This window comes from Aspergillus melleus (genome assembly GCF_016097325.1).
Source record: "Aspergillus melleus strain CBS 546.65 chromosome Unknown contig2, whole genome shotgun sequence".
Lineage (NCBI taxonomy): Eukaryota > Fungi > Ascomycota > Eurotiomycetes > Eurotiales > Aspergillaceae > Aspergillus > Aspergillus melleus.
In genome coordinates, this window is record NW_025763371.1 from 996,245 (window position 1) to 1,021,506 (window position 25,262).

The following is a 25,262-nucleotide window of genomic DNA, read 5'->3' on the forward strand; positions in this document are numbered from 1 at the left end:
TGAAGACGTATATTTGTCGGAAGAGATATACCTCTACCATATACCCCCTTCCCCCGGAAATAGAGGACCTGGAAACATCATGGTCTGTTTAACCCGCCTGTCCTATGCCCCGCATCGCATCGCATTTATGCCGTCACCAGCATTCCTGCGCATCGTTCATGCCATGCTCATACCCATACCTGATCTTTCGGTCGCTGTAGCTAACACTAAAATTGCCACTACAGTCTGAATCCCGATTATATTCCTTCTCCCCAGAGACGAAGGAGCAACTACGCAAGTTCCGTCTCGGCACGTCTCGAGCTAAAGATCCGAAAGCTATTATTTGTACGCCTCCCTGCTTCCTCCGTCTTCGGTCGTTCCGTGGAGTTCGACTTTCTGGGGTTTTATACCTGCATTACCAGCGATTCCGCAAGGTCTACACATGGATACAGAAACCCCGCCTGCGCAGAGCTAGCCTCAGACCTATACCCAGACCTACACATACTCTACCACGACCTCCCCACGACCTCCCAACCAAACCAACGAGAACCCACGCATCAAGAACACGGAACAGAATAGCTAATGACACCCAAAAAACAAACAGACACAATCGACAGCAAAAACCAAGAAATCCGTCCCGAAGATGGCGAAGTCTACACGAAAATGGAAGACCTAGTCGATGAACTCCCCGAGTCTTCGCCGCGGTTTGTTCTTCTTAGTTATCCGTTGACTTTGGTATGACGCCCCCTCTCTACTTGGTTGACAAGCCATGTAAATACGTCGAAGAGCCTTTATCGATGTCTCCACATCCCAATAACCGACCTCATCTATTCTCTCACAACCAAGGATCTTGTTCACTGATAATTATGGAATTACAGGCCTCCGGCCGTCTCGCAGTCCCCTACGTCCTTCTATACTACCTCCCCGTGAACTGCAACCCAACCGCACGCATGATGTACGCCGGCGCCGTCGAGCTGATGCGGAATGTGGCCGAGGTGAACCGCGTGATTGAGGTGGTGGACGAGGACGAGATCATTGGGATTGAGGCGAAGTTGCAGAGTGAGGATTAGATAGTTTGATTATTTTGTAGATTGAGCCTTGGATTGGGTGGTATAGATGCATAGGATGGCTGGGTGGTACGGGATTTCTTTGCTATGTTGTTATGTTATAGGGTTAACTAGGGAATATAGCGATTGTTTGGTTTTGCTTGGTATTGGGCGAGGAGGATGGAACTAGAATGGTAGGCATTGTATTTGGAATGTCTAGGGAGTTTATCACGGGTGCGTAGGGTATCTGTTTACCTATATTGCTTAGGATTGGTTGGTATACCTACCTAGATGTTGATCTATACATACCTTCCCAATAGTATGAGAGTCCATTTCCATACGGATGAGTATAACTAAGACCATCTCTAGTCACCTCATTCATCCCGGGACTGGAAGACACGAGAAAAACTGTATCATGACCCCTCAATGGGTCCAAGATAAGCAGGATAGCCCTGAAGGTCAATCAGTAGATACTAGGTACCTAGTCCATCAAACCCCTTAGGTTCCGAGGAGTACTACGGTAAGGATGGCATTATATCCCGTATCCCGCACTCTCTAGGTAGCTTTTCCTAATCACTTGGTCTTTTGCCTCCCGAATGGGCTGCATGATCCATCGACGTACACCTAACAACCATCTCTCGGTAATGTAGAACATATCCACCGTACAGATTACAAATTGATATATAGATTTGGTACCTACGCCAGACTAAGGCATTCCGCCAGTTCTTTACCGACAGTACTAGTTCTAGGTCTATGCTAACCTAGTTATCCCTTTTCTATTGACCAAGTATCTGGATAAGATAGGATCTTCCGGGGATGAGGAACAGGTAGCACCTAGATGAGAAGACCAAGGGAGAAAAATCCATCCTGAGCCTCTAAACTGGAATCGCTATCCTGATAAGGTGATCTAGCTGAGGTCCCGGGTTGTCAGACACGAAATGGCGAGTTAGGAAGGTTGCGTAGGTAGCTTCTAGGCATTCAGAGATATCCATATGAGTGAGCAGATTGGGTTAGAACACGGAAGTATAGATTCATCACATCGGTGGGTGTTTGTGTACGGCTATGAATTCTCTGAGGTGTACACAAGACACAGACACATCATCTCGTTTCATAGCCATAGACCGGTCTTCGTATTTTGTTGATACAACTAGGTAGATAGACTAGGTATTTAGGACAGATATACCCCGGATTCAATCCAATCCATGGGTATGGAGCACTTACTCGTATCGACCGACTGAGTGGTAAATGAACTCACAAAAAAACACATATATAATTATATCTGAGGGATCTGTTATTTTTCTCGAACTGTACTATAGCTTCCTTGTATTGTAGGATATGACGTGGGCGCTGGGAACCTACCTATTGAACATAATCGAGGGGGAAGGGGAAGAGGAGGAGGAAGCAACGCATAAGATCAAACACACCATGACATGTTAAGATCGAAGCTCTACTCCATCGGTATGCGTATTAGTGAACGAGGACGAAAAGAAGTGAGATACTCCTGTTGATCGTGATCGATATCTAGGTTACCGTCTGAGCTGAATGCAGAAGATGCTGGACCTAAGATAGGTCCTTTCGAGATGCTGGTCATATCAGTGCAAACGATGATAGAGTCGAGGGGCGGTTTGTTGTTTTATCCATTGGCGAGACGGAGTCTGAGGTTGGTGAGCTGATGGAATAAATAAAATTTGGATTGAGCATGGAAGAAGCTGCACGGGAAACACAAAGCTTCTGTCATTTGCAGGTCAGAGGAAATGCGAAGTTCATTGGAACAGTAGGAGCACCTATTATCGCAGGTGAAATGTGCGTATGCCAGTCCATATCGATCCGTTTAATCACCGGCATGATAGCCACGGGGAAGAACGGAGAAGACACGAAAAAGTAGATTGAAGAGCAGAGTCCGATTTATAAGCGGTTACCGGGTCTGAAAGGCGATGGGGAAAAGAAACGCAACGATGAAATGAGTGAACAGTTGTGAGCTTACTTGGACAAGTGGTTCATGCGTGGAAGACGAGGAATTGAATGGTGCTTTTTTAGCTCTTGGGATGAATGGATGATGGTTCTCTTCGGTACACTGTAGAGGCATTGGACGAGTTGAATGACTGGATATAGATAGAATACAGCATAATTCAAAATGTATGGGGGATGATATAACTCTGGGCTTCGTATGAACAGATTCCTTAGTACAACCAAAAACTACCCCTAATCTTCTTCCACAACTGCAATCAAATGGTGTTCATACCGAGTGGACAGCATGTGTTGTCCGCACACAGGTTCGCAAGTACGGAGTAACTACCAAGCAAATGATCAAACCACCAAACAAAACCAAAACAACCCATGACAATCAAATAGTCCATTCCCGTCTAGAACAGTCGAACCACATCCACCGTGGATCCCAGCACGATAGCCAGTCCACGCCTCAAACAACAACCGCGGCCCAAATCCACCGTCCAAGCGTACTCCGTACTCAGGTCTCTGGATCAACAAACCCCACAGTGGAACTCCCTTACTCCATAGGGGCAGAAGACTCGACAATCGTCACGACTAAGACCCGTTCGGGTAGGAGTTCCAAGCTTTCCGTTCGACATCTGCAGCGTCGTTGACACCTGGCAGATTCTGAGTCCCAGTGACTAATGCCGGAGATCGGGACGCTGGGTTCCGAGGTTTAGTAGTAGAGACTGGGAAAGGGTCCGAGACTGCGTCTGCCTAGTGCCTACATACTCCGTAGATTGACTGACGACATCTCCAGTTGCGCTCGGCACCTCAGGCACTGACCACTGGCTTTGGGACCTTCGGTTTTACTTTTTACTTCGTCGTTGGCAGCGACTCCACCAGTGGGGTTGACGGGCTGGGTTGACTTGTCTCTTCAATTCCCTCTATTCTGTCTGGTGATTTTGTCGCTTCACTTTGGTCTAGATCGACTGCTAGAGGGGTTAATTCGGAACCCAATGAATCCGATCCTCAAGCTACCCCGTCAACAGAGGGACTAGAATTTACGAGAGAATACCATCCCACCTCCTTATCAACCATACGCCTCTTTTGTCTTAATCTCAATGTCTGCCTGGTCAGGGGTACGCAGTGCAACCGCCCCATGCATGGACAAAAACAAAATGACTGGAAGAATAATGATAATACTACTACCAACGGCACTAAACACGCATGAAGCCAGAACGGTCCCAAATACTATTATCCAACCCGTTAAACCGACCCAACAACTAACAGCAGCAACCAGTGGGGACGAGGGAAAGAGGGGAAGGGCGTCGACGAAGCCGGTAGGTAGAATTTCTCTGACGCTCTCGTCAGCCTGCATGAGACGGGCGACTCTAGAACGAAGCATCGAATTTCGTTAATTGAGTGAGGTGGGCGTGGTACTTTTGGATTTACCGGTGTATGTACGAGGGAGGGGAAGGTAAGGTAGGCAGGTCCACTGTCGAGCAGGAATGGTAATCATAATATTCATAACTAGTGAGAATAATACAATAGCCATAGAAAATACAACTGAAAAGAAAACGAAAAATGACTACTCCATACCGTCGAGTGGAATCCGCAACCCGTCCTGCATGAAGCCGTTGCGGTTTCTCCGGGTTGCGTGGTTGACCTGCTGTTTCTTTCCTTTCTTTTATTCCTTTTCTTCCCCTCCTTTCGTGTCGTGCATCGTGCATGGCCTGGTCTAACCGCTTACGTCGGGTTTTAGTCGCGTCCGGCGCCAGTGCGATCGTGGTCGGTGTGCCCTTTGATTGTAAAGGAGTAGGGAAAAAAAGGGAGGCACCATACGAATCAAGCACATCCGATATTAAGGCACGGGTTATTGATAGACGGCCGAGACTGTCAGTGCTTGATAGTTGTCAATAATAGACGTGATGGTCAGGAGTAAATCCAGGAATCCACCAAAGTGGAAAACCCCCTCCCCCCTTCCCGGCCGCCATGCCGGTACGTCTTCCAACGCGTGGTCGTGAATCAAGCCATGCATCCATGCAACACTTCGCTGGCAGTTACCCGTTGGAACGTAATGATTCTGACTTCTGAGTATCCACGGATCCAGCCCCCGGGGTCGCCGAATCCAGGATGCTAATCCGTCCTGTCAGGCTAATGCTATTTTCATCCCTCAGGAAGCGCCCGGGCTAACCCGCCGTTAGTGTCTACTTTATGTGCCAATGTGTGGCCACCTGATTGATTTCTGTACGAGAAACTGAAATCCGGATTGTTAGGGAGATTTCCAGGAAACGGCACTGCAGGATGACGAAATCTTCGGATGTCAGGATGGTCTATCCGTCCCCGTCTTTCTTTATGCTCATGAACTCCTCGCTGCAATCATCTGATGCAGATGAGATGCACACAGTCTGTCGATCGGTCAAGGCTGCCCGACAAACGGTGATCAAACGATGACCTCGTACGAGCCGGGGGATAACCGTTTGCCTGAATCATTGCGAATGATGAGCATCTCCATCGCCTGCACGATCCATGCCAACCGAGTCAAATACCGCTACTCCGTCTTTCATGACATACATACACCTGTGTACATACTGTACATAACACAGAACACAGAACACCTAGACAGGGATTCATCTGCAGACTAAATTAGCGACTTCCACCCATGTAGGTCCCGGTCCCAGCGGCGTTGGACCGGGATAAGAACACCGACAGAGGGGGTGTTCTGAAGAACCGAGTGCCGGTTTCCACCTGGACAATGGACAGGATCATACAATGTTCTTTTAAAGGAGTCACGTATAGTCCTTTGAAGTCTTCCTCGATCTCGAAATGACGATCGAGGGGAAGTTCGCCGGCCAAAGTCTGGTCCCATTCTGGCATCGGCGATGCTTCCGGAGCGGGACAGCCACTTCACTTTAGTCCCGTCGCATCGGTTCGCCTAACTCCACCGGGTTGGTGGTATTTCCTTCAATTGGTATTTCACAATGCATATGATCTATTATAAAAAAAAATATTAATTTGGTTCCCCACCCGGAGTACCGAAGACTGTGAAAGACTGGAAACCGTCACTCGTTCCGCACGGATCGTTCCATGCGCTTCCCACGGTACGGTTGGACAATTTATCATTCATTATTATTCTCACTTACAGTACTCCATACGGATAGTCTGATTATCAAGAGATTATTCAGGAAGTCTAATTATCCTGCGGCTAATTACTGGCCTCATCTTGGATTCCTTTCCTGTATTTCACTCCAAGACATTCCTGGAAAACGAAGGATTCGGACCCGGTTGATTCGAAGAGATTTCTTAATGTAACGTGAGGAAAGATGTCGGTTAATATTCAATCGAGATGCTTGGGAAATGTCCAATGGTTGTTATGGATTGTCCATCCCGGTTGTCTTCCCCTTAATTCTAACAGTATCGGTCTACTAACCGGGGTTAGTAATACCCCAATTATACTGATTTCCTCAGTATAATGTAACAAAAGAATAGAAAATGAAAATGAAATAAAAAAGAAAAGAAAATCAAATCAAAGAAAATAAAATAAAATCATGACCCATGTGCCACTCCCTTTAGTCTCCATACCCACCAGCGACCCCCCTCTTGCTCGTCCCCCCAGAAAGCCTAATCGACTTCTATTTATCGTTGGCCTCGCGCTCTCGCCCCGTCCACCAGGCCTTTGTTCTTTTTTTCTCTCTCTCTCTTGTCTGATCCTCTGCCGCTGCAGTTGATTCCTTCAGTGGATACCGACAGTGATCTGACCGCCAGTCCACCAATCAGCCGGAGCACCCACTCTGACGGGTTCCCTGCGTGTTGCCTTTTTAATTTTCTTGCTTTGGCCCTCACCGTCTCGCTGGGTTTGGTCCCAACTCTCTGGTTTCGGCGTACGTCCCGTGCGACCTGCCCTGACGAACTATAACTGCCACCCTCGGTCCCTCGACTGGCCTCCTCGAACGTCTTTTCGTGCCCGTCTCTTGTCGAGTTCTGATTTATCGGAAAAATCTATCAGACCAATTATTTATCGTCCGTATATCCGATCTCGAGTCCTCAAGCGCCACCATCCACCTAACTTCCGATACGCACCGTACCAGCGATTGATATGAACCAATCTCTATATAACAATTTTTGAGCTACCAACATTCGAATTTCTATCCTTCTCCTCTAAAGACAAACCAGTCGATTTTCGAATATCTCTCTAAACGCCACAACCACTTTTCGCTCGTCCTTGCGCCTCCACTTATCGGTTTTATTCGGCTCTATAGACAGCAGACTCGAAAGGAAACATGTCTACTGCACACCAATCCAACCCGCCCGGCGAGGCCAAGCCGGAGGGTCTATCCAAGTATATCAAGCGTATGAGAACGGTTTTCCGGAGAAGTTCGACCGCGAAATCCGGATCTGGTTCTCCGTCGAACGTGGAGGGAAAGGCCGAATCTGGAGAGGCCAAACAAGTTGCGGGGTACGTTTGATAAATATTTCATAGTTGATATGACACTCCACTTCGAACGGTCTGAACAGTCGGCTCACCCTCTCTCCATCTAGACCTACCGCAACCCCCAAGCCCACCGTGACTACTCCGGCCCCAAAGCCCACCCCGGCCGCAACGCCCCCCGCCGACCAACCCATCGTCGTCTCCCACTGGAGCGCCATCCAGGAAGCGCGCACCCGCGCCCTCTTCGCCAAGCACGGCCTCTCCCTGAACGACGACGACTTGAAACCCACCGACACTGTCCAGCGCGTCGCGAAACCCATCCGCATGCGCGTGCGCCGGAGCTGCCACCGCTGCCAGACTCCCTTCGGATCCGACAGAGTCTGCGTCAATTGCCAGCACACCCGGTGCAAGAGTTGTCCGCGCCACCCGCCCCCGAGGACTAAGGAGAACCCGGAGACCGCGTTCCGGAAACTCATGGCGCAGAAGGGCAAGGGTGTTGTCTCCGGTAAAGCGCCGCTGCAGCACCAGAGCCAGCTTGGGAACCCGTCCCGGCCGAAGCAGATTAACGATGGTAATCGCAATGAGTACGTGCTGAGGATCCCGTCGCGCACTGGCGGCCAGGATTTGGTGCGGAAGCCGGTGATGCAGCGCGTGCGACGGACCTGTCATCGCTGCGATAAGCTGTTTGTTGCGGGATCGAAGCAATGCGCTGGTTGTGACCATGTTCGGTGCAAGAAATGTCCGAGAGATCCGTATGTCGTTCATTCCTGTCATCTCATACACACATTCTACCCAAAAGGGCGGCAAAAACTAACACATCTTCAGGCCCAAACTAGACAAATACCCCGACGGCTACCCCGGAGATGTCGAACCACCTGTGGAGCTTCCCCCACGGACTTGGAAAAAACCGCGCCGCAGAGTCAGGTACACCTGTCACCAGTGTTCGACCGTCTACCGGTCTGGACAGGATATCTGCGCGATTTGCGGACAGGAGAGATGCGCGGAGACTATACGTGAACCGTACGTTTCTTTCTTCTATTTCGTAACATCCAGTTCAATGATTTATATAACTTCGCATGCTAACTGTATTCTTTGACAGACCCAAACGCGTCAAACCGGAACCAGACCCGGAGATATTCCGAAAGGTTGAAGAACGACTGGCCAGTTTGAGGCTTGCAACTGAATAGCTGGTTTCGAGTTGAGGTTGCGATTCGACTCGTGCTTCTTTTTAGTTAGGTGGGTTTGTTGACCGGACTTATCTTTTTGCTTTTCATCAAGTGATTGTTGGTGATGCAGTTGAACAAATTTTGGTTACTATATATAAGAACGGTGGTTCTTTCGTTAAATATTCACCGCTTAGTTCATGGTCATGTTGCTCGTTCTACCGTAGAGTATGGGTGTAGTGTAGGTGTAGTATAAGCAGGTTTTACTCTTCTTCAGGCCTAAGTTCGAAATACTATCCTACTGAGTACAGCGAGCATACCTCCTGCATACCTAGTAATATCTACCCACGAGTACTCCATATCAAGTACCCCCTCATTAATAGTTACAACCTAGGTAGAGCATAAGACTAGGGAGAAATAAACTCCCTTCTACACACTTACAGTTACAAAGTAGGTAGGATCCCTACTCCCAAGTGAATAGTGGATACCTACACTGTGAGACAGCAAACTAACCCCCTACAGTAGTTAGCCCCTAGCCCCTAGCCCCTAGCACATGGCACAACATGGCATGGCATAGCGTGGAATGTGGACACTCGAGTCTAGACAATAATAACGGAATGGACATGTCGAACCCGAACCCAGACCACCGGGTCGGCGGAGACTCGGGCCCGGGAGGATGTGGATACTGACTGGATTCCTGTCTCCGTCGTACTAATCCTATTCTAATTTCGAGTTTCTTTTTTGGTTCTGCGGATGCGGTCCATTGATTCGGAGTTGGTGATTAGATCAAAGGGGGCCCTTTGTGTAACTAACTAACTAGCAGGTATGGGATTAGGTAGTGTGCTTGCTGGGTTGGTTGGGGTAAGGGGACTGTAGTTTTCAACCTACCTTTGTAGTTTGGACCTATTCCGTTCCCTTTTTTTTTATCTTTGTTCTTGTTTTGTTTTGGTTCTCTCGGTTAGTTAGTGCTTGATGTAACCTATACCGGGTTTTATGTTTCGCGGTGAATTGTGATCTCAGTTCTTGGTGGTTCAAAATCAACGCATCGAACTGTTAAAATGACATAGGATTGCAAAACGTATATACTGGAATGCTGCATCTAACTCAATCAGTGGACAGTAGACAATTGCAGATTCTGAATAACGCTCTAATACCTTGGAGACTGTATCCTCGTACTTTGTATTGACATAGCCTCCTTTTCTCAAAACCCGACAATCACTGATAACATAGTAGAGAATGGGAGTATTGCTCTTTACCTCACTGTATCTATCTACTTTAGGTCCACACTTATTGATAATGATCCTTGTTCGAACGCAAGATACAGAACGCATATTGTAGCATGCCATGGATATTGTTTTGCGCCATGACCGGATCTCCACACGCGGCACTTCATCAGAAATCCGTCACTTCAACCTCATATAATATTTCTTCATGCTTCTCATGCACCAAATATTCTCCCTGGTGGTTGAAGAATCGCTCGCTTCTGAAAACTTACATGCCTGCTTTGGTATTGTGCTTGAATATCCAGCTGGCTTACCGATTATTAGGGAGCTTGTACTAACGAGCTGCTCTAGGATCTATACTCGTGTTACTGAATCGGTTCTAATACCCACGAATGCCAATTTGATCTGTTCTCCGAGAAATGCGCCGATAGCATAGAAGACAATTCCCGGATCTTTTGGTGGATGGTAATAGTCCATTGATATTCGAGTAAGCTACTAAGCTGACCAAGCAGTAAAACATCACAGACTCCTCTAGAATCAAAATTGCTTACTACCAATAGGCAACCAACTACCAAAATCTATACTTCGACCTCTTTGGCTACCGGCATAAACCCTCGGTGTCTGAGGCAGCTGATCCTCGCTAATCCCGCCGCGGAATAGCGCGGCCCCGATATCCAGCCAATCAGCAGCTCTCAATTCCGACGCATCCAATCCGATGATTCAAGGAGCCCTAAGAAGTCCTTCGTGAAAGCTGTCTTGTGAAATAGGCTGGTTGAGAATTAGGCGGCGGTCTGATAAGAGGACTTTGGAATGCTATTTAAGCAGCGGGGGTTCTGTGGAGGTAGGTTAGTTTCCTGTAAGTTTTTTTTTTTTTTTTTTTTTTTTTTTTTTTTTTTTTTTTCCCTTGATGTGGTAGCTTCTTGCTCTCGGTTGTCTACTGTCACGATGACCGGTTTATCATTTGACCCTGCAACGGACGTTCCTGATGTAACAGGGAAGATTATCTTTATCACAGGAGGTAGGTCCTTGGAGCAAGGATCGTATAGATTCCAGATAACTACTCCTGCATTTACCCCCACTATCCAACCCAGACCATGACCACTGATTATGACCACTTCTAATCCCTCCCAGGAACCGCAGGTATCGGCGCAGCAACAGCCCTCCACCTAGCGTCCAAAAAGGCATCACATATCTACATCAGCGGCCGTAACGCCCAATCCGCCAGTTCTGCAATCAAGCAAGTGCAGGAAACTAACCCCAGCACAACCATCACCTTCATACCCTGCGACCTCGCCGACCTCTCTTCGGTGAAAACCGCAGCCCAGACCTTCCTCGCCCAGGAATCTCAACTAGACATCCTCATCTGCAACGCCGGCATCATGGCCACGCCTCCCGGCATCAGCAAAGACGGCTACGAAATCCAGTTCGCAACGAACCATCTCGGGCACGCGCTTCTCATCCAATCCTTTCTCCCTCGTATGCGCTCTACAGCCTCAGCCGCAGCCTCCTCCACCTCAAGCCCAAGCCCAACCGGTATCGATCCGACCGGCAACAAACCGCGAATCATCCTCCTCACCTCCACGGGCTACCTCTTCCACCCCCGCGCGGGCATAGCCTTCCCCACCCTAACCACCCCCCAGGAAAACCGTTCCCCATACCTAATCCTTTCCCCCTGGACGCGCTACGGGCAAAGCAAACTCGCCAACATCCTCTACGCGCGCGAACTAGCCCGCCGATACCCGGATATCACGACGGTGGCGATCCATCCGGGGGTCGTGGACACGGATCTTATTCATTCGCTGTCGTGGGGTGATAGGGCGTTTGTGTATGCGACGACGTTGGGGAGGTTTCTGGATAGGGAGCAGGGGGCTTGGAATTCGGTGTGGGCTGCTGCGGTGGCGGAGGCGGGGATAAAGAGTGGGGGGTTTTATGTGCCGGTTGGGAGGGAGGAGAGGTTGAGGAGGGGGGCGGGGGATGGGGATCTGGGGGGGAGGTTGTGGGGGTGGACGGAGGGGGTTATTAGGGGGTTTTTGTAGTAGAGGAGGTAGGTAGATGGATGGGATGATGTTGGGGTGGTTGATGATGGGTAGATGGTGGATGGTGGATGGTGGGAGATGTGTGCATTCAATTGTTGAACTCTACGTTGGTTACTTTAGAATGGGGTGGAATTGAGAAATCTTTGGACTTCGCAGGCAAACTATACTCTGTGATTGTAGAAATGCATGCTTGCCATCATATTGTATGGCATATAGAATAGAACTATGAGCCATTACTTCAAATGGATGTTTCGGGAGACAGCAGTCGTTGTTTTCTCGCTCCCTATAGTCGGGATAACTATCCGGCGGGGGCTCTAGAGACATTCTCTTTTCTATCGACTTTATCTGTACCTGAAGTGCAAGATGTTAATACCGTATGGTCCAGCTCGGTTATGGGTGTGCGTTTGAAATGCGTAAGATGGAAGCTGCCATTCGTTTTCGCCGATTCCAGCGTTTTCATAGTCATAATTAGATGTGCGCAACCTCAGAAGACCTCTGCTCCCTACGTACACTCAGTACGATCAATCGATCTACTTATTCAGAACTAAAGTAGAGCCTCAAATATACACCGTAGCTCTGATGAACGCCGTGACCACTCCTTAACAGAAACCTTTCCTTCCATAAAGCTAACAATACATATTGTAATGAGAACTATATTGATGATAATAGTAGTACAATTAACAGACTTTCCATGAGACATTCTCTGTAATACACAGATCAAAACAGTACAAATCCAAACACTAGCTTCCTGTGGTATTTACATCTTCTATCAAGATTCCCCCAAGGAGTAAATCGCCAAGGAACTAACAGACCAACGCCTCTATCCCGTTGTTAGTCTCCTGCCTGTTACGGCACTCTCTCCGACTATCCAAGGGTGATGGGTGGATCCGATTCGGACTTTCCCCGGTGGGGTTTCTCTGTCTCGTACAGGACTCCGTATGTTGGTATAGATGTGATATGCCACAGGGGTTATGAACAAATACATATACGGATGTACATGTACGTACGTGCTGTGTATGTAAGTAGCTGTGGCGCTGTACATGTACAGGTTGGGTTATTTTAATTAGTTATGTAGTCGAGCTTGAGTGACAGACTAAATTCATAGATAGTTAGACCTATACGTATGTGCATGAATACGATGCATGCACTTGTTACACCTCCGTAGTGGGGTGATAGTTTGTACTAACTGCTGAATACACATGGCCAAGTCTCCGGATATACAGAACAGGTGTTGACTGAGCAAAGACAATAGATAGAACACCCCTCCCTACCCTCACTGACCAAGTATGAATATGAAGATATTTAGACATGGACACAAGGCCAGAGAACAATTACTTAACAAAAACCGTAAAAAGTACCATCTTAAAGCAAGAAGGTCGTCATACCGCATCCTCCCTGTCATAATCCAAACCAGAGATAGATAGCGCCAATAACCCTTCTCGTGCCTCTGCATATGATTTACTATGCATGAGGAAGAAAACAGCAAGAGGATCAAACCACTGAACAGGCATGTACGGTGAATATGGTCAGGCCAATATCCGGCGCAACCGTGCCGTGGGACGCATCCGCCTACCCACTTTCCGGTCCGGTCCGGGACCCGCCCGCCTTGGTGCCTTGGTTCCATGAGGGCTGTTGATATCATGTTCGGATTATACTTACTGGGTTTGCTGGACGGATTGGGTGGCGATGGCCATTTCATTGTTTTGCTGCCAAATGTGATCCTCAAGTTGCATTTTGGTGGATTTGGGCGAAGGCGAGTAGATGGGTATATGAGAGCTCTTGGCGGAGTCTGCGTCTACACAATAGATGTGGATTGTCTGGTCCATTATGTGTTTTGACATGATGTTTGTGTTGCTGATCCTTTCTCTTCCAAAGGATATCATGCTTGTTTGGGCTTCCAGGTCCGTGGAAGTGTTGACTCTGGAACACGTCAGGCTACAACAGCTTAGCTTTACTTGTGCATCTTCTGTCCAGGAAGAACAATAATAAACAAATCAAGATAATTGCTCTCGACAGGATTAAATGTAGTAAATTACTTTCCAGGAAACCCTTCCTAACCACACAACCCCATATCCCCGTCCTTCCCTCGAATAACCAACTCAACCATCCGATCAAGATCCATGAAAAAGAACTACTCCTCTTCCTCCTCCACATTGAAAGTAAACCACTGCGCATCAACCTCCTCCGCCGGCTCTGCCAAATGCAAAACATCACCCGCCTCCAGCACCCAATTTTCCTGCCCCTGTCCAAAGTCCACCCCGACCCTGAACACCCCATTCTCGAAATCAGCATTATACGCCGTAAAAGAAGTTCCGTTGTCAGTCAATACGCATGCGGCATCTTCCGGGCTGCATTGGATGTATTTCTCGGTCTGGACGTGCTGGATTAGGACTTCGGTGTCCGAGTTCTCCTCGGGCAGCTGGAATTGCCATTCTTCTTGCTCGGCGGGGATTTCGCCGGGGGTGTAGAAGACGACGGATGGGGTTTCGGCGTCGCTGGGTGTTTCCGGGGCAGCGATGTAGTCGCTATTGCGGAGGCCGAGACGGAAGCTGGCTGAGTAGGCTTGGCCGGTGAGGGCTGCGAGGAGGGTGATTGCGAGGGTGGATTTCATTGTGGATGGTTTGAAATGGGGTGTAATGCTTTAGGTAGAAGTGACTGTTTATGATGTCTTGCTGGTTTCAAGGGTTGAGGTCTTGTTTTGGGGGGTTTGCACGGCAGTGATGGGACAGCAAGTGGTTGGTATTTATGTCTAATTAATTCTGAGTGGCATTCTTGACACAAACGAGATCAGCTGAGATGTGTCTTAACTTGATAAGGTTTGTTTTCATCGCTGGAATGTGAGGAGCTTAACAGTGAGTACACCGATGCCGGTCTGGATTTCCTTGCGCGTTCCTGCCTCATCCCTAGCTTGGATGTTCAAAAGGCTTAAACCTCATTACGAAGCAGCCACACATAACTCGTTGGTTCGTTCTAGCTAATGCACTTTAATCTCAAGTAGTCAATAGTATCTTGATTCCTGATGGCACGAAAAGATCAGAATATTGTGATAACGCACCATAGTGGACATTAAGGAAGGAAGTACAGTCACGATGTGATCTTCTACGCGCTGTATGTTCTACGAATATTGATGAGGATTATCTGAGGCCATGCAAGGGGCTCTCAAATCAATCAAACCAAGCAAGGTGGTGGCAGCTGCCATGCTTTGGAATGCTCTGGCACCCCTTCCGGGGTTCTGAGAGGGCATCAAGGGATGCAACAGCTTTTAATTCATATCCGCGATTGGTATAAGTTCGGACTCTTTCCAGAGCGTTAAAGAATCAAAGCGTCCAAAGGTTCTTTCTTAACCATATGATCAGAACTCTTTATCTCTACCTCCCGAACGAAATAATTGGCTTACACGGCCCGGGGAAACTTTCTAACCAACGAATACACCCTTTTCAGCATCAGCACTGTGATAGTCAAATAAGCTGTGGCATTTTCATGCAAGGCAGTCTGGGGATTCGCGTGAATCAGTTCCCTGCAGCAATTTGAATCATGTTTCAGACCTTGCGCGCTTATTAAACAGATGTGAAGAAGAGAGAATTCTAGATATATCCCACTCAAAGACATCGATGCAGGCATATTTACCAAAGACCCCGTAGCATACGAAAAGGCCCCGTAGCATACGAAAAGACCCCGTAGCATACGATTTCCCAAGGAGGAAGGTCCAAAGTATGGTGCTACTAATCCTCATAAGGCGCAAAAACACACTAATTCCTTGGAAAGAAACCCCAGTAATACAGCTAACTTAGACCGAGATTCGTTACTGTTTACTGGTGAATTCAAATCCCAGGTGATTGATACCAGGGTGGCGATCCTGCCAAAGTGGCCAAAAAGTAAAACACAATTCAGAGAGAACAAACCCCTGCACTACAGCACTGCACAATACCTATTCAAATACATAACCAACCAACAACGCCTAGAAACCAACACCCTTAGTGCCTTAAAATCGGCTAGATACAGAAGGATCTAGTCTACCCAGCTAACTCCTCCGTTGGTTGCAGGAGCAGGATGACGGATTCCTCGGCCCGCTGTCTCTTGTCTATCTTGGCTGGCCAAGGTGATCAGGACCAAACCCCGAGGTTACAATCCAAGACGCGCGAGTCAAGAAGGCAGAAGGCAGAAGGCGAAAGGATCGCCGGTCTACTCCGTAAGGCAACCGACTATTCCGCCGTAGTGGATGCAATCGTTATTGGTTTGCTCTCGTGCATCGGCGGCTAATGCGGGTTGCTGTGGTATTCGAATGATAGGGTTGATGTCAGTGGCGTTGGAGGGATTTCGTGTTCTGTAATCCCTGGCAACGAGAGTGTTGAGATGCGATTCTGTTGAGCATAATCGGGATAGGTGGATATGAAGAAAATTTAATACGGACAAAGGGCCAAAGGAAATGCAACCGAATAAGCTCCAGGCTTCGATCTCATTAAGAGTCCAACGGGACTAATTATGCAGAAACGATAGCATAACATGTGCAGGTTCCTGACCCTATCCGACACTTAACAATGTCATCTTACCAATGGCCAACTGTAGCTCGACTTCCACTCACAGAGTGTTTGCCAATTCAAAGTCATACCAAGACGTCATCACTGCTATCCACACGGGCCTCCATACAATGTCACGATCACTGATAACGGCGAGGGCGCTTTCCCGCACCGCTAGACGCACGAACCAAGTATCTCTTCTTCCTCAACATGCATGCCACGCATTCGATATAGAACACGCTGCGTGAGCAATAGCCGAGGGACTCATAGACAGAGTTATTTCCAACAAATCTGGTCTGACCCCAGTTCAAACAATCTTCACAGTAGGCTTTCTCGCAACCTGAACATGGGTACAACAGACCTCCCGCTTGCGCCGCCTTCTTGCCGCATTCCCAGCAAGAGTGATGAGGACAGACGACTTTGTTGATCGTCCATTCAAGTCGATCAATCTTCTGAAGGCATTCCTCGTGGAATGCACGTGGACAGACGGCGCAGTTGATGGGATTAGAACCGCGGCATGAAAAGCAGGTCTGAAAACGTTATCTAGCTGCTCGACTAACATGACGAAATTATTCGACTTACGAGTTCGTGAGACATTTTGGCAGCTGAGCTGCGCTCTTCCTCCTTCTCAGTGCTTGGGCTCTTACCACCCGGAGACAAGGGGGCACTGTCGATTATGCTGTCCTTTGCGACAGCGAACCCATCAATCATGACCGTGCGTTCTTTTCCGATCCTCCTGTCAGCGCGGCAGAGGTCCAGAGGGATAGTCTCTTTGTACACCGAAAATGACCTGCCGCTGGTGTCGACAGCCTCACCGTTAAAGATGTTGGTTCTGACGCGGGCGGATCGTTCCATCCATGCCCTTTCTTCATCGATTGTAATAGAGGTCTGAGGAATAGAGGACTGGGGATGCTCGTTCTCAGTAACCGCGCATAACTCGACAAGGTCTTTCCAGCCATATGTGTTCAGGTCTTTCAAGAATGAAGGTTTCACAGTGCTGGAAATCATGTCGCCAAACAGACCAGACAAAGTGTCGCGCAAGGCCGTTGAGCGATGCTGGTGCTGAAAGCCGTCACCAAATCCGATCGCCTTGACTGGGGTATACGGCTCGACATCCGTGTTCCCTGTGATTGTTTCTGCTAGATACGCCTTCTTGACCAAACGTCGCGTCATCTGCTCCTCGACTGTGCCCTTTGCTTGAATACGAAAGATCTGAACTGGCTGAGTCTGACCAATGCGGTGGACGCGTGATTCGGCCTGCTTCATTACCTGTGGGTTCCAGTCTTCGTCGAGGAACAATACAGTGGACGAGCTGATCAGATTCAGACCCTCGCCGCCGGCTCGGATGGAAACAAAGAATACCATGTACCGGGCATCATTCTGGAAAAGGTACATGGACAGGTTCCGCATGGCACTGGGTGTTCTTCCGTCCAGCCGAACGTGCTTCACATTTTGGCCATCGGCCACGATCATAGACAGGACATCTTCACAGAGGTTCAAGGCTTGCTCGAAGCCCGAGAAGATGACCACTTTCTTACGTTCTGTGATCACGAATTGTTGTAGAAACTTTCGCAGGACGACGAACTTTCCGGAATTTTCTACTATATGGCTGCCAAGTGCGTAATCTTCCGGTATCGCGTCGTCCAAGAGGTAAGGGTGAATCGAGCACTGGAAATTTTAGAACTGCAATTGAAGCTTGAATTTAGACCGGCGTACCTTTCGCAGTTCCATCAGGATGTTATCGAGAATGCGGATCTTTTGTTTCTCTGTTTTGTGTCCAAGCTGAGAGGTTGGTGGGACTGAGACGCCATTGCCAGTGTCTTCTTCGCATTCATCTAGGCCCTCCGCCTGCCTGAGTTTGTGGATACTGTTCATAAACGAAGATTTCTCTTCCCCGTCAAGGAGAGCCCCCGCACCGGTCAAGATTCTGAGATACCAAGAATGCTGTAAGGTCGACAGTGGGACTGAGATAATGGTCTCTGATTTGGGAGGTATATTGAGGTTCAGGGCCGGCGAATCTTTGTTTCGTCGAATCATTACCAAGTTCAGGAACCGTTTGATATCTTCGAGAAATGAGCGATCAAACCTGCCCTCATTCAATGAGAATGCATCGTTAAAGATATCTTCAGTTGATGGGACAAACACGTCGGGATACAACCAGTTGAAAATCGACCACAGTTCCCTAAGGTTGTTCTGGATAGGAGTTCTAAGGCAAGTCTTGTCAGTATAACCATAGAAGCATGATAGAGCTTGAATGACGTACCCAGTTAAGACTAACTTGAATTCCGCCCGCACTCGAGCTAACATCTGAGCCCGTTTGGAATGTCCATTCTTGATCCTGTGACCCTCGTCAAGCACAACGTACTTCCAGTAAAAGGCACGCTGGAACCAAACAATATCGGAAATGAGGGTCTCGTAAGACGTGATCACAATGTCAGCCGCAGCAGAAATGCCCTTTATAGAGTTTCTCTCCCGCCTGACGAGAGTCTTGATCTTCTCTCTTTCTTCAGCCGTGCCATGGAACTTGATCACCGTCAGTCCAGGAGTCCATTTCCGAATCTCGGTCAGCCAGGTCTTCATGACGCTCAAAGGGCAAACCACCAGAAAGGGAGCTGGCTCAGGGCTCATCAAATCGGCTTGTTCTTTCACATGCTGAAACAGTGCAAGTGTCTGGATGGTCTTTCCGAGTCCCATGTCATCCGCGAGGATACCGCCGATGCCGTTTTGTCGGAGGTAGACGAGGAAATCGAGTCCGTGACGTTGGTGAGGCTTGAGTATTGCTTGGACACTGGCGTATAGTCAGCCTCGGGAATCAATTACAGCGCTCTGATTTCTACTCACCCAGCAGGATGTCTAACTGGTCCGACCGGTACTAGGTTTGCGTTCTTGCCGCGGACAAGATTCGCAAAATGTTTTATATTGTTGTCTTCCCCGAGCAATGGAGTCACTAGCTCTTTGATTGCCGCAAAGAAACTGTGTCGTCTGTATTCGATCTCTTGGAATACATGCTCCGCGCTATGGAAGAGAGGAATCGATGGAAGTTCGTCTGGTTTGCCTGTCAGTCATCGTCGTATATCCTCTGGGAGATATGACACATACCATCGGATATCCGGTCTTTGAGGTCGTAATCTTCCGGCTGTAACGGCGAGCTAGGCGGCGTTTGAATGGATATAATCGGACTGCTTGGTGGAGTCGACAAAGGACTGGAACCTGGGGAGAATAAGGACTTCGAGTGGAATGAAGGGGTAGAGGGTGTTCGAGGAGAGCCGTAGGAGCTCGTCGGAGACCGCATCTTGTCTATTTGGATCCCAAGTCCGAGCGAAGTCTGTCTTGGTTTTCGAAGGGCTAGAGTAGAGCGTTGATGTTTCTCTAGAGGTGAAAGAGGGTAGAGCAGACTGAAGAGTAGGTAAAGCATCATTCCCACGATGTAGTGAACGGCCAAGTCTTGAAACACAGCAGTGTTGGCCCCCTGTAGGGGCCAGTGAATTCTCAAGCACTTGTGTTGAGACATTGGCGAGAAATGAAAACCACCGGTGATGCCAAGATATCTGAAGGTATGGGTCGAATTGTGTGAGACGGAGGTGTGCAGGGCATGGAAGTGAATTTATGGCTGAGGTGCAGCTGAGCAAGCCGGAGAGAGTGGAGTAACACAAGCAAAGTGTCAAAGCTTTATTCGGGATGAAGAGGTGCGTTGCTGAATGCAGTATTAGTAGGAGTCGACATTATAGGGTGCTGTTGGTTGGTGAGTTCTTGGGTTGGTTTGCTGTGTTCTGTGTTGGAATGAACGTGGAGTGAGAATGTGTTAAGTATTCACCACTTGTGACAAGAGAACTGCTTTGTTGCATGCATATGGTAGGGTTGTAGGTGTAGTGAACGGCTTGGTGTTACGCAAGGGACTGTTGGTAGAAAGAGAAGATGGATGATGGGAAAGAGAGAATCAGTTTAGCGATGAAAGGCGATGACCTCATCAAGTGGCATTCACTTTTCTGTTTCCAGGATGCCAAGTGAGTTGATAACAGTGATCTTGTCCCCCACAACTGTCATTTTTAGGCAGCTTGACCTTTCAAGCTGGTGCCGTAAGACCATCAATGTTTTGGGTTTGTTGGAAACTTTTGCTTGGTCAACATGGGATTATTTCAATTTCCATCGACTCGAGTCGGCTCACTTCTGGAGTAACACGCAGAAAGTTGTCGCCAAGGTTTGTAGTTCAGCCATACAAGTGGATGTGGGACGTCGTTCCGATAAGCTTTAACTTTATGCCTTCCCCAGACTCGTGTTGATTTAAGGTTGACTTTTCTGGGGCATGGCTTCAGTGAAGCCTTGATCCCGATGATGAACTCCAGATTAGGTTTCCGAGAAGATTGACTTCGTTTCCAAGACCTTGTCTTTGAATTTTCTTTTTCTGAATCAGGGGCCATTGTGCAGATTAGAGTTGCCTTTAAGATTAGCGTTGTCTCGGTGTCAGTCTCCTGGCTGAGACAGGTGTTAGGTGAGTAGCAAAAAGAACCGAAACAGCCCGTAGAAGTCTTACATGAATTCGTTAGTAGGAAGCCTAATCAAAATATACAGGTTGTCCTTTTATATTAGCTGTAAATCCAAGATGATCTGATTCGTCGCCTTGAGAGGAAAGCCTTTCAGTCTCCCACACCGTAGCTGTCACCCCTCGATTGCTTAATGATAATGACGTCTTGGAAGTCCGAGGATTCAATGAGCAGATGCCTCTTGAAAATGTCAAGAAAAGGAAGTCTAGATCTAGCAAAGCGTCAACGAAGTAATTTATAGTCCCATCTTCTTGGTTGACACCCTGCTCTTGTCCTGAGGGAGGCTTTCCAAGGAGGTTTAGGCAGAATCAACGTTAGCCCAAAGCACTCTGTCTTGTTATCTAGATATCAATATATTTCTCGGTTAGAGATCATCACAAAGGAATTTGTCTTGAGGACTACGGTTGAATATTTCACGAAGTTTAGCCACTGAGGGTTTTAAGAAGTTGAAAGTCGATTCCCCGTATGTTCGCGATGTACTCACTGAGAAAGGCATATGGAAGCAGTTCATCCTAAAGAAAATCGTGCAGACCTGGCCAGAGAGCAGGCTCTGTTTTTTTTATAGTATCATGGAAGTCAGGGACGACTTCTTGATCACATAGACCTTAGGAAGGTATGCTAATGCTAGTTAACACATTTGGCACACATCCTTCCACGAACATCGACCTTAAGAGAGCAGAGTTTGGAGATATTTTCAGGGCTTCCATAAATGATCTATCGGGAAGTTTTAGAATACTAAGTTAACCGGTCATTTTTGGTATTGCCCGATGTAATATTGTCGGGGGAAGGTGGATTATAGTCGCCTCAGGGCAAATATATAAAGCGATCTTCCTGACGTTTTGCCGAAGATACCATTTTGTGCTACCTAATGACTGGATTCCTACTAACTTCGCATGCCCTTTTCAACTACTAAAACGGAAAATATTAGTCTCTTCCATTTGTTACAGCTTTGAGTCTTAATAACCGGTCGGCGTTCTATCCTACATGAGACATTGACCGGGAATTAGGGCAGCCCGACCATGTGATCCTTCCTTATCGCGATAACAAATTTCTCCAACTCCGACATCATCGCAATTCTCCCCTCTCCAATAATCAACCCTCCTCTGTCCTTTCCAAACCCATGACCCCTTAACAACTACAACTACATTCTGAACAACAACTCCTCTCCCTAAAAATGTCCACCCCAACAACAGCAACAACACCAAAACCCCGCAAAACCCACATCGCCGAAACGCTCCTCTCCCGCGCGCACTCCCCAGACACAGCCTCCGACCTCTTCACCGACCGCATAAAACAAAAGCCCCTCTACCTACGCCCTACATCGCCCACCCCGGCCGATAACCGCAACCGTCGTCGCCACCACCGACTCCGCAAGAAAGAATACTTCCTGCGCAAACAGAAGCCCCGGGCGCTGTCGGCACGCGAGAAGCGCGCGTCAGGTATCTTCGACCTTCCTGCGGAAGAGTGCAAATATGCGGTGTTTAAGGGTCTGCATGAGCTTTGGGTCGGGTATATGCAGGAGATATTGGATTTAAAGGAGGAAGGGGGTGGTGGTGCGAGGAGGGATGCCGGGGCGGTTACGCCGCTGTCGCATGGGAGTAAGTTGGCGAGTGCGGATTTTCATGGCGCAGAGGTGCAGGTGGTTCGGAGTCGGAGTCAGGGGAGGGTGGGTATGAAGGGGATTGTGGTGAGGGATACGAAGTTTACGTTTGTGATTGTTATGGAGGGGGATGTGGTTAAGAGTGAGTTTTTGTGTTGTTCTTATCTCCTTTTCTTTCCATATAGGAGCACTGTTCTTGCGGGTGATTTGGACCGAGGGAGATTTTTGCGATCATAGGTTGACTAACGATTTATGTACAGCCATCCCGAAAGAACAGACGATATTTCGGTTTACGGTGCCGTTGCCAGGGTCGCAGTCGCAGTCTGGCGCCCCCGAGCCCGACACCCAGAAGAATGAACCCAGCGCCGAAAAGAAGGAGCTCACGTTTGAATTGCACGGAAGCCAATTCCTGAACCGACCTGTCGATCGCGCAAATAAGAAGTTCAAATGGCGCAATGTGGAGTATCTTTGAGTGACTCGCGGTCGTTCACGTTCAGTTGCTATTGGATGATGAGAACATCTTGATCCTTACGAGGATACAGAGACGAGTTTTTCCATGCTATCATAGAAAGACCAAGGGAAAATGACACTGCAGGGTCACACATTTGATCTTCTCAGGCTCGGGCCGACATACTCTGTATGGTGTATGTGCCGAACAGAGCGCGCCTGGTATGAGCCTTGAGCGCTGAGCAGAGTGGCACTGGTCGTGACAGTTTGTGCCTGAACAGCTTTTCCTACTGGGAACTCGCTTATTTCGTCGGCAAGCCTGCCTGATAGCCACTGGCAACAAGCCAGATAGCATCCCACATACCTACCGCGCCATCGACGCTTCCTCCTCAAGCGGTCACTACTGATTGTGCGGATAATTTTCAAGATGATTCTTAAAGCCATAACAAACCCGATAGGCCGTTTGTTGTATATTCTAGATACAAATTATATTCTTCATATTTGGTACGGAAAGTCCAGAATAAGCCATTCTTCGTGCAATGCGGATGTGGCACCCGGAAGTATGTCTTAGACAGATAGTAGCAACTGGCGAAGCAGATCAGCCTAGCCACGTCGGGCTGAACTATCCAATCCTGTGACTCGAAGCGACAGGGACCCTCATAGGCGGTGGCGCTTGATGTATCACGCCTGATAACCGCACCGGGGAGCGCCGTGATCGTAACTCATGCGTTTCGTCTTCATTGCCATGACACGAGTCCCTAAGGGAGTAGGCCGTGGCAGGAAAAATGTGCGGATATGATACTCTAACGGAGTGACAGGCTGCAGGTAACCCAAACTCAAGTATACCTTGGCCTCATCTCACATTCCAGCCCACTCAAGACTGAAGGTCCTGACATTGTCACTCTCCCCATCAAGTGCATTATCCTTCTTCTCAGCACCGCCGATGAGGAACCCTTTCTTGACACCAGTACCCAGACGGCCACCAGCAACAAGGTCCATCAAGTCAAACTCCTGGTCCCATTCCGTGGAGACGACCAAGAAGTGGGAATGGAAGCGCAAAGAATCACCCGGGTAGGCAAGGTACTGACAACCGAATCGAAGACCCGGGGAGAGGAAGTACCCCTCCGAATGTAGATGAGCAAACAAGGGATAGGACGAAGGCACTTGTGGAAGCGGCATTAAATGCTCAGCAGCCGGCTTCGACGGAAGCGGTGGGTAGGATGTCGGAGGAGTTATTCCCAGGGCAAGATCGGGAGTGCTTGAAACATTTGACGAGGTCTCACTAGGTTCGGACTTTTGATTATCGGCAAAGAAATCAACAATTGGCTCCTCAGGTTTATCACCGGCAGAAGCTTTCTCAGCGGCCTTCTTCGCCTTCTTGGCAGCTATTTTCTGCAGGGACTGCTCTCTTTGTTGTTCTTTGCGACTATTCTGCAGCTGCATGGCTTTGAGACCTTGGGATTCTAGATCATGCAGGTACTTCTTGCGGTCTTCTTCCATGAGGGCCTTCATTCCCTGCTTCTGAGCGTTTACCTCGTCTACAATGCAAGCTACACCTTTCTCCACCAGTAACCTTGCCTCCTCGGGCATCAGCTCCAGGGGTAACCCCAAGAAGACATTTTGCTGGGGGATCTGCGGCAGAGTGCCGGACAGGACTCCGCAAACATGATGCTCCCGTCTCAAATACGTGACAGCATCAATGGAGAAGAGAAAGTATTTCCCGGCGATATACGAGATCGGAATAGGAAGGGAGGGCTCCGAATTCATTTTAAAGGGGACACGAGGTCAAAGACTAGTAGCAAATCTGTAACCATGATCGACGTTAGCTTGAGCTTCACAAATATAGCTTTCACATCAAGACCAGGAATATAATGCAAATCATTTTCAATACGTTTCTCAATCACGTATGCTCGTTATGGAGATATATAAATGAGCTTCAGGGGATTGACAGATTATAGTAGTTATATAATCATGCAAGAGCTGGTACATCAAGACAAAAGGAAAAATGCAAGCTTACCATTAAGTACAAGGCGACATCACAGGATAAAAAAAGCTCTGGATTGTCGAGCAAACCAAGAGCTGGTGTCGATTGAGATGATGAAGGTGAAAGAGGAAGAGAAAATTCGGTGGGCGAAGCTGAAGAAAAAGAAGCCCTGGCGGGCCGGCGCTATGCCTCTTTGGACGGGTCATCTGCACGGATCAACTGGCTGCCTGAGGCAACACGAGCGGAGCTACGGGAAGAAGACCGTCTGAACCTGGATGTTATTTCACACCTTCTATCTACTCCCAGCTCGACAGCAGCCTTTGCAGCCGCCATGAACTTCTTTCTGTTGCTCTTCCTAGTGTTCT

At 48.3% G+C, this 25,262-nt stretch overlaps 8 protein-coding genes across 8 annotated transcripts; 4 read left to right on the forward strand and 4 right to left on the reverse strand.

Annotated features, from left to right (window-relative positions):
• Window positions 1–79: 79 nt before the first annotated feature.
• Window positions 80–1,049, forward strand: LDX57_003206 (GMF family protein; the record flags this gene model as incomplete). The annotated part of the gene is made up of 4 exons (XM_046084848.1): window positions 80–82; window positions 225–324; window positions 584–714; window positions 858–1,049. The coding sequence occupies 4 exons, from the start codon at window positions 80–82 to the stop codon at window positions 1,047–1,049; spliced, it is 426 nt and encodes a 141-aa protein (XP_045940811.1).
• A 6,188-nt stretch (window positions 1,050–7,237) lies between these two features.
• Window positions 7,238–8,573, forward strand: LDX57_003207 (uncharacterized protein; the record flags this gene model as incomplete). Its single annotated transcript, XM_046084849.1, has 4 exons — window positions 7,238–7,413; window positions 7,497–8,138; window positions 8,212–8,406; window positions 8,486–8,573. The coding sequence occupies 4 exons, from the start codon at window positions 7,238–7,240 to the stop codon at window positions 8,571–8,573; spliced, it is 1,101 nt and encodes a 366-aa protein (XP_045940812.1).
• Window positions 8,574–10,695: 2,122 nt separating this feature from the next.
• LDX57_003208 (oxidoreductase, short-chain dehydrogenase/reductase family) lies at window positions 10,696–11,808 on the forward strand (the record flags this gene model as incomplete). Its single annotated transcript, XM_046084850.1, has 2 exons — window positions 10,696–10,790; window positions 10,904–11,808. Exons 1-2 carry the CDS (start codon window positions 10,718–10,720, stop codon window positions 11,806–11,808), a joined length of 978 nt encoding a protein of 325 aa, XP_045940813.1. The 5' UTR covers window positions 10,696–10,717.
• A 1,655-nt stretch (window positions 11,809–13,463) lies between these two features.
• On the reverse strand, window positions 13,464–13,634 carry LDX57_003209 (uncharacterized protein; the record flags this gene model as incomplete). Its single annotated transcript, XM_046084851.1, has 1 exon — window positions 13,464–13,634. The coding sequence occupies one exon, from the start codon at window positions 13,632–13,634 to the stop codon at window positions 13,464–13,466; it is 171 nt and encodes a 56-aa protein (XP_045940814.1).
• Window positions 13,635–13,939: 305 nt separating this feature from the next.
• LDX57_003210 (uncharacterized protein) lies at window positions 13,940–14,546 on the reverse strand (the record flags this gene model as incomplete). The annotated part of the gene is made up of 1 exon (XM_046084852.1): window positions 13,940–14,546. Exon 1 carries the CDS (start codon window positions 14,417–14,419, stop codon window positions 13,940–13,942), a length of 480 nt encoding a protein of 159 aa, XP_045940815.1. The 5' UTR covers window positions 14,420–14,546.
• Window positions 14,547–16,880: 2,334 nt separating this feature from the next.
• LDX57_003211 (putative nucleosome remodeling complex ATPase subunit (Snf2h)) lies at window positions 16,881–20,958 on the reverse strand (the record flags this gene model as incomplete). Its single annotated transcript, XM_046084853.1, has 5 exons — window positions 19,425–20,958; window positions 19,167–19,371; window positions 18,604–19,113; window positions 18,042–18,531; window positions 16,881–17,993 (listed from the first exon to the last, which is right to left on the reverse strand). Exons 1-5 carry the CDS (start codon window positions 19,834–19,836, stop codon window positions 16,881–16,883), a joined length of 2,730 nt encoding a protein of 909 aa, XP_045940816.1. The 5' UTR covers window positions 19,837–20,958.
• A 1,082-nt stretch (window positions 20,959–22,040) lies between these two features.
• Window positions 22,041–22,938, forward strand: LDX57_003212 (RNase P/RNase MRP complex subunit; the record flags this gene model as incomplete). The annotated part of the gene is made up of 2 exons (XM_046084854.1): window positions 22,041–22,608; window positions 22,727–22,938. 2 exons carry the CDS (start codon window positions 22,041–22,043, stop codon window positions 22,936–22,938), a joined length of 780 nt encoding a protein of 259 aa, XP_045940817.1.
• Window positions 22,939–23,771: 833 nt separating this feature from the next.
• SEN34 (tRNA splicing endonuclease subunit SEN34) lies at window positions 23,772–24,680 on the reverse strand (the record flags this gene model as incomplete). The annotated part of the gene is made up of 1 exon (XM_046084855.1): window positions 23,772–24,680. The coding sequence occupies one exon, from the start codon at window positions 24,678–24,680 to the stop codon at window positions 23,772–23,774; it is 909 nt and encodes a 302-aa protein (XP_045940818.1).
• Window positions 24,681–25,262: the final 582 nt, after the last annotated feature.